We start from the raw sequence: 13,724 nt of genomic DNA, 5'->3' as shown, positions 1-13,724 counted from the left end.
GTTAGCTAGCTACAAACAGTGACGCCGTTGGGCCCACATACACAGCGTTACTGTTCACTATATTAACACAGAGTTAGCTAGTTAGGTAAGGACAAATAATGTGACAACACCAGCAATGACTGTTTAAAGTGGTTTACAATAAATTTAATTATTACTCGGGTCCACGTTTGTTTAGGTTTAGCTAGCTTAGCTATCAGTCAAAACAAATAGACTGCTGTCATGACAGTTAGCCTGCTAGCTTGCTTTAGATAGACACTTTTCTATGTCGCCATGGCCCGAGTGGGAGGAGTTCTGGTTACAGTGGCTCTATCAATGGTACGAATACAATATTCGGTGCACCCGGGCTGCGGAGTCTACAAAAACATACGCGCCTGGGTAAACTAGCTTAGCTGGCGAGGTAAGCTAGGGAAGTCAAAGCCAAAATGCTACCTAGCAAGATGATCATCAAACTGGTACACCCAACTTGACGAGCCCGAGGCTCGTTGTGTGTAGTTAAAACATTATATGACAAAATTCAGGCAAGCTCGGGGACCATAGATAACGTTTAGCCAACGTTAGCTAGACATCTGACGTTGAGATGAACTAGAGTTAGCTAACGGTCGTTAGCTAGCGAGCCCTACAAATGACAGCCCAACCACAGCAATATATAACAATTTTCGCAAACGTTAGCCACTCACCTTCCTTGATTTATCCCTTGCTCTTTGTCATTGATAGCTGTGGTATAAATCCTTCTGTATCTTTCCGCCAAAGCTCGCCCTGAGAGTAAAAGCTGGTACCGACTTCGACAATCCGACTGGGCTCCGGGTGTCGGACACAAACCCATACCCGAACCAATGGTGGCGAATTCGGCTCCAGCTCCAGAAATGACCCTGACACCCAGCCCCATCGACGGCGATGAGGAGGGTAGAATCCCTCCACCGGCGGCCGCTGCCGCAGCAGCACACATCATCGTTTTGGAGAACAATGCATATATCACATCAAAGATATAACAGCTAGATAATAACTAGCCAACAGTTACAATCCATTTGTCATCGAATCCGCCGCACGTCACGTCATGTGTCCATTACAAAATGCTGAAATGGCAGGATTAGCATCCAGTATCTCCAATAATTATCGGCGTAAATTGTAGCCACTCCGGTGGTGCAACTGTTCTAGATGGTCTTCCGATCCAGGCAGAGCGTCAACACGGTCCTTATCTCCCGGGAATTTATATTCTCAAGCCATAACGAATTTTATTTTGAAATAGCATAAACTACAGCATTCATTTCCAAGAAGCGTCTTGTCGTGTTTCGTTTTCATTCGTTCCTTGAGTATTTCTTGACCCCGGAGAGGCAGCACCCTCAGTTGGGCTGCCATCTTAGCTTCATCATCCCTCCCTTGGCTCAGACTTGTGTCGCTGTAAGCATGCCGGGATATTTTCATGTGGCTAAACTAAGCGATTCTATTATGGATTATGCACCAGTTTTTCTGCAAAAATAGATTTTTACGTATTTATTTCAACATTGCATTCCCTGTATGTAATTATTGTGAGGAACAGACCATTTATTTACAAAACAGGCTGCATCTAATTTGAAAATATCAAAAACTGGCTATTCATAGAGATCAAAGCATCATTAATGTTAGGTTGCATGATGGATAGAGAACTGCATATTTCTTTTGCATAGCCTAATAAATTATAGTTAGAACCTGGACAAGGACAATTCATTTGCAGAGGTCCATCTTGGGCCTCTCCCAGTTTGATCTATAATAAGCACACTGGGATACTATGTGATTAAATAAAAAGTGATTAAATGCTTTGTAGCCTGAAAATCTGAAGCTCTGATTTGATCTTTAAAAAGAACAGAGCGTTGTATGAAGGTAGGATTGCCTTGATATTGTAGCTGACACTGACTCTCTCTTCTCTGCCTCTCTAAAATGCTCTCCATCTACTATCATTTCATGAATAGCAATTAGATGAATGATCAGTGTTGGTATTCATGTCATTTTCTGTCCAGTAACCACTGTATAACTGGGTAACAGCTCCCAGTTGCCCTTTGAACTTGTCTTCTTGAACTGCAGATTATTTTACACAAGGATAGCAACCATACATACCCTATGATGAAATCTCCTTGTGTGTGATCAAGCCTCATACAGGCCTGGCCTATAGATATGATCTATCTATAGTGTACGGCTCTCCCGAATTAATTGAAAAGACTTGGCATAGCTCATAGATACCACATAAAGTAATGTGTACTATTTCTATGGCTTGCACGCCATTGTACAGAGATACCAAATGCATATTTGGTTATTTTTGCCATAAAAAAATAGTTACACTGGAATACAGAAGAGCATCAATTATGCAACATGATATTGATGGTGATGATGATGGTGATACTCTTATCTTCTGACGGGGATGGCACATGGGTGGGGGAGGGGTGGGAACACTGCAAGGGGGAAAGTGGGAGTCACTGTGCTTGTGTGTGGGGCAACATCAGACACATATGAGGATGCTCAGTCATACCTATAAAACCCAAACATACTACACTGCTAAGACACACACAAAACAGGAGCAGACAGACAGTGCATAGTTAATGGAAGTACATTGACATAACACAGACATGTTTTAATGAGCACATGAGTGAACGTATTCAACTTGTCATCTGGTCACAGTAAATTCAAATTTGCAAAAACCTTTATTCTACTGGAGCCTGTGCTCTGACTTTAATGTCAGAGTCTAGTTAAATGTATAGTCAGTATGTATAGTCAACCTTCTGTGTGTGTGTGTGTGTGTGTGTGTGTGTGTGTGTGTGTGAGGGAGAGAGAGAGAGAGAGAGAAATAGAGAAAGAGATTTACACAGCCCCTAGTGGTGCTTTATTGGTCATAAGGCGTTTCTGCGGCCCAATAAGGAGAGAGGGGTAGGTCTACAGCTTCTTCTCATAGCAACCCAGGATGCATTCCCAGGTTATCAAGCACAATGTCAGTGTGCATCAATGATGATAACTGATTGTAGCAGGAGGACTTTTGATTTCTGAACATAAAAATTTGCTTGATTGAACTCAATTCTGAACTAAAATGATAAGCAATGTTATTTAAAAAGCTGGCATTGCTACCATGCACTGCAAACACAAATTACTGACATGCAAGGGGCTTTCTCCATAGCCCTCTTCGGGTAGGAGGTTATGACACGAGAGTGAGCAGGAATCAAATTGTGTAACCTGAGGATGAAACCATATCCAAAGGCTGCTCCATTAACCCCTGTTTGTCTCAGCTCTGTCTCTGTCCCAGTGATGGTTAGGAGACAAGAGGAATGGAGGGAGGAGGGAGGAGGGGCAGAACATCCCCAACTAGGCCAAGAGGACACCACTGGTCAGGCAAGAGTGTCACAAGCATGAGCTGAAGTGGCAGAGATGAAACCCAGTTACCATACACACACGCAGCAACTGGGACTGGTACGTATCAAGCCTTGAAGCATAGATGGCTTGTATTATTGAACTATCCTAATATGAAAGTGTGTCAGTTGTAATCTATAAACCTGACATGACAGCTTCAACGCAGTGGGGTGTAGTGATGATGTTCATAACTAGAGGTGAAATTGGTGTGTCAACCTGTATTAATATGTGTAAATGAAATGCAGACGTCGTGTCCAGCGCTCCAGTAAGCCCTGTTTCCATGGTGTCCAGAGGAGGGTATCATATTCAACACTGTCTCTTTCAGCGGCCATAACAGAACAGGTGAAGTTCGCCCTCTTTTCAGCTCCCTCAGTTATTGCAATTTTGAATGATCAGGACATTTATTGCCTGTAATGGTGATGTGCAAATAGTATTTTTTGATTTCTGCCATGATAGCACTGGCGCCACCCAGTGTTATTAATTTCCATTTAAAAATCATACTGAGGGTGGGAGATTATTGTGGACACACTGGAATTATTTAGATGACTCACCATCTGTTTCATAATGGCACATGTACCAGTGTACTACAAGAGATGTCACATAGATACATTAGGGCTTGAGTGTGATTATTCAATTACTTGAAGTTAATTCCTAGCCACCTTAAATAAGCAGGACATGCTGCTGGCTCAGTTACAGTATGGTGAACATGGCTAAAACATTATTGTGATATTTAGTCATGAATGTTATTGAGTAACAGATATCTCTCCCTATTAAAAAAATCCCTTGCCATCTGGTGACACTTTCTCATGGCACAGTTAGTATAGTCTGCATTCCTTTGTGGGAGGGGTTACCATGTCAGTTTCCACCTCTGTCACACCCTTGCATGCTATGCACCTTTCATACCTTCGGTCTACCACATCCAGACACTCCCAATAATCAAGTTTACTGAAATGGTTAATATGGCATCTGCAGTTCAAGCCTGTTCCTCACCTACTTTATGTGTCTTCCCTATGACCTATGTGTCTTTGTATCATTTAAGCTCTGTTCTAGCTAATGGCTCCTAGGCTAGGAGCTCATCTCCTATAACTGTGTCATGAAGCAGCTCAGGCACTCAAATACACCCCTTTGGACAGGACTCCAGTCCAATGTGGGGGCTTAGTCCTACTCAATATAATAATATACAATATATGCCATATGGTGGAAGCTTTATCCAAAGCACATTACAGTAACATGAGTGCATACATTTTTTTATATGGGTGGAAACAAATCCCTAACCCTGGTAGTCTTAGTGCTTTGCTCTAACCATCGCTCTAACCAGTCCAAGTTAGGATTAAATAACCCATTTAGTCGACAGTTAACCGGTGCGTTAAGGTCCCATTTTAAGGTTATGGTATGACTTGCCCAGGGCTCAGGCACCAGTGGCCTGGTGATTAGTGTCCATCCTGGTACTGGGAGGTTTGACCTTCTTTGTGATAGGACAAATTATTGTTAAGGTGGAATATCTTGTCAGATATTCTGATATCTGCTTCATCCTATAACTTGGGACTGGAAATACAGTTGTGGATGGAAACCACCCTTCAATACTTTGATTGGCAACACGTTAGTGCAAAGTCCATGTCAGTCTCGTACTGTACAAAATGTCACAAAGATAATGTATACATTTCTGAAGGGTAAACAGTGTCACCTGCTCATTTCAAAGTGGCAGGTCAATCATATTCCTATATCCAAGATCCAAAATATATTACAATCCCATTTGCATTATCGTCAGAGTGAATATGGATAAAACTATGAAACTACTGGATTACTACCCTAGTTCTGTCTCATTGTCCTTAAATGCAAATGAAGAGACCATCTGAAAAGCTGTACAATAGCTCCTGTCCTGAATAAGGTTACAGCATTAAGGACATCATGGAAAAATAGGCTTGCATATCAAAAAAAGAAGCTGTATCTCACATCATGTGTGCCGGTCAAAGGTTACAATTGTGAGACACATCATGTTCTCAAAACCATCTATCACCTCTCTAAACTCTGCCTCATCTCACTCTTGACATTTTTTTTACTTCTTACTGTGTCAATGTTATACTGTTGGTGACGTGTGCATGACAGGTTATTATGTCAAAGCTCTATAAATCGTATACTTTTGGTTTCAGGCGATGAGCTATCAATTAATCATTACAAGTGTACAGGATTCTCAACGCCCATTGAATAGTTATGCTTCCCTGACACCCATGTTGAAGGGCAAGTCCTTCTGCACTCCACCTAATTCCATTCTCTTTCAACCGTCAAACAAAATACACAGCAATTAATGGAGTGTGTGACAGGGAGACAGAGAGAGAGAGAGAGAAAGAGAGAGACCCACCATTCTTTGATTGTTGTCTGAGGCCACACCCTTAGGTGGCCTTGGAATCTCCTCCCTTAAGGTCAAAAGCAGAGCGAGCGAAAAGGGTGTGATTGCACACGGTGGAGTAACAGACGGTGCAAAGACCTGAGCTCTAGTCAGAGTTTTCACTATCTGTCTTGTGAGTCGCGGAGCTTTTAGCAGAGGTATGTAGCCTGTCAGTCTCTTTCTGAATCCTAAGTCAGTTTCCACTAATATCTTCATATGTAGTAATTCTATTTCAGACTTAGATGAAAATGTGCATGGACTGTTTTGATGTTAAAGGTTTTCATGTACGGTACCGAGTTCTTTGAGACGACCTGGTGTTTTGTGCTGAGGTGCAGTAGTGCTGGAAAATATATACAAAAACAGATTTATAAGGATGATGTGAAATATCATTGCAATGCTCGTCCTCTTGTGTTCATTAGAGTGTTCTTTTAAGTGATTATACTGTGAGCAATGAAATGTATGACTTACTGATATACTGATTCACATGGAAAAATATTATCACACACACACACACTGTAGGACTTCTGTTCCAAGCTTGCTGTCAACTCATATTACCTAACATGAACCTTATGACTGGTACACTGATGGCACATGGCAAACATTAAAGATAGTTTGCATTCTTTTCCAGCTTTAACCTATGCTGTTGAAACCGCATGTTGTTCCTGAATAGAGGAATCAGTCCAGACTGCCAATCCATGTCAAAACAGATTTGTTTCTGATCTGATCTGATCTGATCTGATCTGATCTGATGTACTCAGAAAAATGTCTGGTATTCCACTTTGCAAGCATCCTTTAGGAAAGAAGTAGAAATATATTTGAAATTTGAACCAATATCAGAACCAATGTGTTATTGGACAGTACAAATGGATTGTTATAGCAAAGCCTAAGAGCAATGTTTTGAATGTTACAAGACTCAAAAGTCTTGTAAGACTCAGAAGACAGTCTGTTTAGCTTTAAAATCTTAAAGAATTATTTTTTGACAAGGGTCAACTATCACAACAGATCATAAAGAACCAAGACCATTTTGTTTTAGCTATTTAACTTTAGACTTCTGTTATCTGGACTTTTCTTCAGGATACTGCCACATACATTACCGCAAGAGATACAAGGCTACTTCACACACATAATTAAATATGCACATACCCAACATGAAACAATTATTATTATTATTATTATTGTTATTATTATTAGAGGAATGATAGCCATCAGGCAATCAATCGCATGACTGATATTTGGACGAGAGTTTCATTTACAGTTGTTGCTTCATTTACAGCTGTAGATGGACGCGATAATATTTCTCATGGGGAAGTGTTTGTACTGGAGTGTGTATGTAGGAGGAGGGGTGTAATCCTTATCATGAATGGCTAATGGTATGTTACTTATGTGCCCCTCTGTTTTGCTGCCAAAGGCGTGTTTGGAGAAGGTGTGTTATGGAGGGTGGGTGTGTCTTTGCATGGGGGCAGATCAAGACAAACAGGTTTATGGTTTAATCAGTGAGTCAGGGGTTGAGCAAAACTACCATGATACACTGTTGGCACAGTGACAGAATGGGCATGGCATGTTAGATAATCCAGACTAATGAAAAATGTGTGTATGAGTGTGTATCAGAAGGCAAAATGATACAGAGATAGAAAAGAATATTGATTTGTAAGCTATTTCAGTGAAACTTTAGTTGACATGCACGCCCACCATGGCCTAATTTCATATTAAAATATAATATATGCAGTTGATTGGGCATGGTAATATGATTATTGTAGCCAACAGTACCACCTAGTGGCTGACATTGGTTCATTCTGTGATGAGTTCCCTTGTTTTCTTGTTCTTTTACACTTTAAGGTAAAGATACAAAGATGTCCTACAGGAAGACTTACACCACCCAGACTGGTTAGTATTGAGAAATGTTTGTATCACTATAGGATTCCATGTGGTGCAGATACTTCAAAAACATTCATACAAATACTCAGTATTCACTCCTCACTGTTCACAGTTCATTCATTCATTCATTCATCCATTCATTCATCAAGTCTTCTCTTTCTCCTCAACCCAGAGCTCAGTGGGAACAGCCACAATGTTAGATGATGTTTAGAAATTCACGTACTTAATTTGTCCATGTCATTACCTCAACATGGTCTCAGAACTCCACCACACCTTATGTTGAGTGACTGCCGTGAATATATCAGCTGAAAGCCCTCTGCTCCTCCCTGAACCCACTGCTCATGTTTTCATCACCCTGTGTTCGCAGCCAAGAGCTCCAGTCCCAGCCAAGCAATTGAGGACAGCAAGAAGAAGACATCTCTGCTGAAAGACAACAGCTGGATCAGAAAAGACGATGAGGAGGATGAACCGGTTGAGTAAGTCACAAACTCCGATACAAGCATAAAGGCAGATACACAGATACACAATCCCGCAAGCACATGGGCGTGCACACACACACACATGCAGTTGGGGCCTAACAGAACTCTTGGGTGTGACTTGTGTATAATACACTTTCAACTCACACCTCAAAGTTTGCTTTTGTCACACATCAGAAAATAGCCTCCTGCCACATTTGTCATGCAAGCTACAGCGCTTACTCATCTCTGCCAGCATGAATTCATTATTTTATCCTTTTTTTTCCCCCTCAGCCGAGATCCAAACTTTGCCAAAACTATTCTAAGCCGATACAGGTCCAATGAAAGTCTTCCGAGGTAAAACTACATTTTTGACCCTTTAACAATGGACAGATCAATGGAAAATTATTATTTACACTTATGACTGGGCATAATGTTGATGAGTTGAGTCACTACTCCCTTTATTCAAGTTAAAGACAGTGGTTGATCTTTTTTCCAATCTTTTTTGCTCATAGGTCTGAGCCTGAAGAAGCAAAGAGCCCCACAGTTAGAACCTCATCTTCTGTGCATGCTCTCACCAAGAGGTAGCTATCATTTGCATAAACAAACTTGTAAAAGCTTCTGATATTGATGATCTCATTTACTGTAGAGCTGTCTAAACGAACATCAATGTTGGCAGTTTGGCACCTGTAATAAGCAGGTTGTGACAAGAGCCCATCAACTGTTTGCTTTTTCAAAAACTTGTTTCTCTGATTACAGATTCAGTACAAGTCAGGATGAGCTGAATAAGAGCAGGTTGGTATGCGTTTTCCTCGGCACACATATAGCACTGTTACACTTTTGCCTGTTAATTTATACTCTATTTCTGCTACCCAGTCGAGGCACATACGGTAGCTTTAACCAGAATCATGAGTAAATTATGCTTCTCTTCTATTGGCAGCACCCTCCCTTCCAGCAAGACTACAACCTACACCCGAAGGTACACTTTGAAAATAATACTATTAATGCTACAATATCTAGCTGCTTTTTAGAGATCATCTAAATGCTGTACTTTTCTGCAGCAGTTCATCGTCAACGCTGAAGCCAGAGGTTCCCAAGACGTATGTAAACCTCCAATATAATACATTAATCAACAATAATATAACGTTTAATGCGAAAGTCTACAGAGAAACCACACATATTGATGGTGTAATTGTATATTTCTGTATCAATGTCAATATAGGACTACCACCTCCAAGACTACTGTTACAGAGGAACCTAAGACAAGGTAAAAAAAAAAAAAAAAATGAATGAATACATCCAGCAAACCAATATGAAAAAATATCACACTGAGGCATTTTGTAAATTTGTCCTTGTATTGCTCCTCCATTAGCACCACAACCAGTACAGTCACCAAGGATGGCAAGACCACGGAGACCACCACCATCACCACCACCCAAAGTGTTAGCAGGTAGCAAACACTGCAGCATTAATATGTACATCATCATATCACTTAATTTAGCCTGTATCTGTAATGACTAACTCTCTCTGCTTTAAGATCCCCTGTGAGTAAAACACCTACCAAGACTGAGACCTTCACTGAACGGGTCTTCTCTGATGTCAAGAGCTCCAGCAAAGGGTAAAAATACTGTTAAGTCTGAAATGAAGCACAGCAGGAGAGAAGTGCAATTAAGTACAAGACCCTGGCCTCGCATAATGACACTATACTGGAGACAAGAGGTTTACCGTTATATTATTATTATTTTGTTTAGCCTTGCAGTGAGGACGAGTTGAAGTGTACTGGCAGCGTCTCCAGACATATTGATTATAGTCTTACACTCTGCTCACTGCCTCCATGGTGTTACACCCTACCATAGTCAGCAGGGGAGTGGGGCCTAGTTTTTATATCACACACGCACACACACACACACACACACACATGAACATAAAAATCTTTCCCTTGCTGTGAACAGAAGATGTGTTAACATTACAGGTAGACAGGCACTGCAGCAGTCACAGCCTGTTGACAGGCTGGCAGACATGAAACAGTAAATCCCTAAATGTTTTGCTGTACTGTTCCTATTCTCTGATGTATTCTGTGACTTCAGTACTCCACTGCAAAAAGAAATGGAGGTTCCATTGCATCCATGTAGTGCTGCTGATGAGCTTAAATCATAGCAAACTTAACAAATGAACATACTGTACTCTTGCAATTCTAGGCTGTTGTGGACTTTATTTGTCATGCAAACTTGATCTGTGATCATATGAGAGGCTGATCAATTATCCCTTCTATTCACACAGGACACCATACACATCCTATTCACCTACCAAAACAACCAAAGTGACTGAGACAACTGTTACCAGCAATAAAGAGTAAGATATAGTCTACCAAAACCTCTTGACGGAGAATGTAATATATGAAAACTATTTAATTATTATAATTGAATTAACATCTAAATTAACATATCACAAATTATTGAACCTATGTCGAAATCATTTCTCTGCAGCGCTGAGGCCCAGCTGTATGACACACTCATCCCCAAGTCTATCAAAGATGATTTCCCAGCCACAGACAGGTGATATTTTTATTTACCAATTAAGTGGTCAATGAAGTGGTTTGAATTAGGCTTGATTTCAATCAATCACTAATTCTGTAATAAATGATATTTTCTTCATTACAGCAAAACAAGTGTCTCCAAGACTGAGACTGTGACAGTGAAAAGCAGCAGTGACGGGTGAGTTTTATCCCACAATGGGCAGTGCAGGAAAGGCAATGTGCAATGTTGGTGACCGAGTCAGATAAAAGTACCTTGTCTGTTTTTTTCAGCGATGGTATTAAAACTACCACTACTACAAGGACCTCCTCTACGTAAGATATACATTCGTTCTTTAAATTAACATTTCTCCTGCATAAAAATCATAAAATAAAGATTCTAAATATTGATCATGCCGTTTCCTTCACAGGGCTGAGGATGACCTGTATGACACCCTCCTGCCTAAATCCATGAAGTCTAATCTCTCTTCTCCAGTCAGGTGAGGTCACTCAGTGAATAACTTCAGCAAAACAAGCAAATAAACAAACAAATATGATCATCATCTCACTGAAACGTCACATTCCCGCACTTACAGCACTACAAGCATCACAAAGAGAGAGGTCGTTACAGTGGACAGCGGCAGAGGGTGAGCTTGACTGGAAGATAGACGATTGAAAATGATCTATTTTGTGCTGTCTAGTCCCTTATCCCAGTTACATCTGACAGTATCTTTTATTCCATTCAGAGGAGACAGCCCAACTGTGACGTCTCCAACCTCCACCCGCACCATCACCAGGTAAACATGCAGACCACTTACAATCTGCATAACCTTCAAAACTATAATCCCTTACTTTTGTACCTCGAAAATTTATATCCACTCTCTATCAACATAATTTTCCTAACTGAAACTGTATTAGCTGATCGGTAGCAAAGCAAAGTTCAGCTGCTGTAACGTGTCCAACACATTCCTCACACAGCTACAGCTCCTACAGCAGCAGTGATGATACTCCCTCCACCCGCACCTCCTCCTACACCATCAGCTCCAAGCCCAGGTGATGATTTATCCGCACGTCTCTCATTCACACGCCTCTCGCAGAGGTGTTTCTGTCTACTGCCAGATTAAAACCCTAATCTATGAATGTGTTTGCACACACAGTGACGAATACACCAGCAACACCTCAAGCTACACCAGGAGCTACTCTCGCCCAGACTCCAGGTATGGAGAAGCAGAGCAAACCCTTACATAATGAATTTTCATGATCACTGAGAAAGCAGTTAGAAGTATTAGGTATTTATGTTTTTTATAAATATGAACGTTTGAGGTCTGTCTCCATGGTGTCAAAATCTAACATGTGAAATATGGTTTATCTGGTCTTTGCATAGCTATGAGTACACCAGTGTCACCAGTCCCACTGTCTACACCACAACATCATACAAGAACAACAGGTATTGGATCAAGTTCTTGCAGCTGAAATATGGCTGGGGTTGATGTTAATGTAGAAAAACAACTGCAGCCTATATCAAAGTAAAGCGAAACTGTGTCATGTCCACAAACCGATAACAGTGTTACTCTCAAAGCAGGACGGATGACCTTCTGGCTGATCCCCTCTTCTCTAAATCCTCCATCAAGACTGTGTACTCATCTCCTGAGAGGTAGGAACAGCGTATACACACAGTTACAAGACATTCTTTTAACACACTGCATTGCTGATTCACACGTATTCACACTAATAACACCACTGGCCTCTGTAGGACAGTGCTTGAGAAAGATCTGTGCACCTACTGCCGCAAACCCTTCAACTCTGATGCCAAGATGGTCCTGGAAGACATGAAGATCAACTGCCACGCCTCCTGCTTCAAGGTGAAATACTCAAATTTCCATCCATTAAAGTCCCATCGAGACGTTCTGAGGAACTGTGTCACTGAGCGGTTAATCCGTGCCTCTGTCCTCATGTACTCTTCTGTTTGTGGTTTGGCAGTGCGAGGTGTGTAACAGCACTCTGGGTCATCTGAAAGCTGGGGACAGCATGTGGATCTACAGACGCACAGTGCACTGTGAGAACTGCTTTGACGTCACCAGAGGTAAACACTTTGACTTGATGAGAGTTATCATCATCTTCCTGAATTACAAAATCCACTGAATCAATCTGTTTTCTTCATTTTGTTCATTGGAAAGTGTTGAAAACAACTTTAATTTAACGGGTACCATCTTTCTTTTTACAGAAAAATGGCGACGCTGAGTATCCCTATCCCAAACCTTCAATGACAGTACTTCTGATTGAATAAAAGAGTTATGTTTATCTGTATGTTTTGGGTGAAATGGGTCCTCCTGCACATATGTTGTATATGCTGATAACTATCTTTATGTTCATGGTTGGATGTTTTGACAAATAACAGTTAAGGTTATGTGTGGACCTCACTCTGCAGTGACAGGCACACACTACTGTAGCCAGCTGTAACCGTCTTGTTGACATCATGACACCTCTGTCTTTGTATCTAGCCCTTTTCACAACTTCATAACAGCATGTATGGGAGTCTATAGTATAGTGTAACATAGCCTAGTATGAGGTATTGCAAGAATTAGGGCCGGGGGCTTGTTGTGTGCAATAAAAGGAATCAATGTATCTTTCTCTATTAAATGAGTAGAAAAAAAAAGTGTGCTGCTTTGTGTTCAGTTTACCTTTTTCTTTATTTCTATCATTGTTCACTCTGTACATTATGCTGATGAAGGGAAGGTTTATGACAGATTACTATTATGAAATTTCTTTAATCTTAATACTAATAGTAATAGTTTACCGTTTGTACTACAGTAGACTAGAGCAGAGCAGAATAGAATAGAATAGAATAGACACATTCTATTAGAAATATTTTTAGTAGACTGTTTTATTTTGTTATTTATTGAATGGAACAGAATGAAACTGAATTGAATTAATATAACAATAAATGCTATTAAAACTTTTATAGAATAAAACATTTTTTATTCTATATTCATAGAATCATATTTTCAATTTATTAATGAAAGAGTAGAATATAATTTTTATTGTATTATTTATAGAATTTTATTTTATAATTTATTGAGTACAATAGTGCAAACAATCGAATCTATTACATATAATAGATAATACT

General features: G+C 40.4%; 2 protein-coding genes across 14 annotated transcripts in view; one reads left to right on the top strand and one right to left on the bottom strand.

The window, feature by feature from the left end:
• The window catches only part of mycbp2 (MYC binding protein 2), a 63,494-nt gene extending 62,129 nt beyond the window's left edge, over nucleotides 1-1,365 (bottom strand). For all 11 annotated transcript variants that reach the window (XM_078286280.1, XM_071923592.2, XM_071923590.2 and 8 more), the window contains exon 1: nucleotides 678-1,365. In XM_078286280.1, coding sequence (XP_078142406.1) covers nucleotides 678-949 — 272 coding nt within the window. In that variant the 5' untranslated portion in view covers nucleotides 950-1,365. The remainder of the gene's footprint in view (nucleotides 1-677) is intronic.
• Nucleotides 1,366-5,801: 4,436 nt separating this feature from the next.
• scel (sciellin) lies at nucleotides 5,802-13,517 on the top strand. 3 transcript variants are annotated; one of them, XM_078286248.1, is made up of 25 exons: nucleotides 5,802-5,913; nucleotides 7,592-7,639; nucleotides 7,998-8,106; nucleotides 8,380-8,442; nucleotides 8,601-8,669; nucleotides 8,845-8,880; nucleotides 9,026-9,064; nucleotides 9,147-9,185; nucleotides 9,308-9,352; nucleotides 9,458-9,535; nucleotides 9,623-9,703; nucleotides 10,366-10,437; nucleotides 10,572-10,640; nucleotides 10,746-10,799; nucleotides 10,892-10,933; nucleotides 11,029-11,097; nucleotides 11,194-11,244; nucleotides 11,344-11,394; nucleotides 11,576-11,650; nucleotides 11,755-11,814; nucleotides 11,982-12,044; nucleotides 12,180-12,251; nucleotides 12,351-12,459; nucleotides 12,578-12,680; nucleotides 12,822-13,517. In XM_078286248.1, exons 2-25 carry the CDS (start codon nucleotides 7,606-7,608, stop codon nucleotides 12,836-12,838), a joined length of 1,500 nt encoding a protein of 499 aa, XP_078142374.1. In that variant the 5' UTR covers nucleotides 5,802-5,913; nucleotides 7,592-7,605; the 3' UTR covers nucleotides 12,839-13,517. The 3 variants fall into 3 exon arrangements, with proteins under 3 accessions (XP_078142374.1, XP_078142373.1, XP_071779663.2); XM_078286247.1 differs by having other exon boundaries at nucleotides 12,177-12,251; nucleotides 12,822-13,512; XM_071923562.2 differs by having other exon boundaries at nucleotides 9,150-9,185; nucleotides 12,177-12,251; nucleotides 12,822-13,510.
• Nucleotides 13,518-13,724: the final 207 nt, after the last annotated feature.

Source organism: Centroberyx gerrardi, chromosome 10 (genome assembly GCF_048128805.1).
Source record: "Centroberyx gerrardi isolate f3 chromosome 10, fCenGer3.hap1.cur.20231027, whole genome shotgun sequence".
Lineage (NCBI taxonomy): Eukaryota > Metazoa > Chordata > Actinopteri > Beryciformes > Berycidae > Centroberyx > Centroberyx gerrardi.
The sequence above is the reverse complement of the archived record's forward strand: the minus strand, read 5'-3'. Positions and strand labels throughout refer to the sequence as shown.

Excerpts from the sequence above, each read along its gene's own strand:
- scel (XM_078286247.1), top strand. The coding sequence starts at position 7,606 with ATGTCCTACAGGAAGACTTACACCACCCAGACTG. Across the intron at positions 9,353-9,457 it reads ACAGAGGAACCTAAGACAAG|CACCACAACCAGTACAGTCA; the intron begins GTAAAAAAAAAA and ends CTCCTCCATTAG. Across the intron at positions 12,460-12,577 it reads GCCACGCCTCCTGCTTCAAG|TGCGAGGTGTGTAACAGCAC; the intron begins GTGAAATACTCA and ends GTGGTTTGGCAG.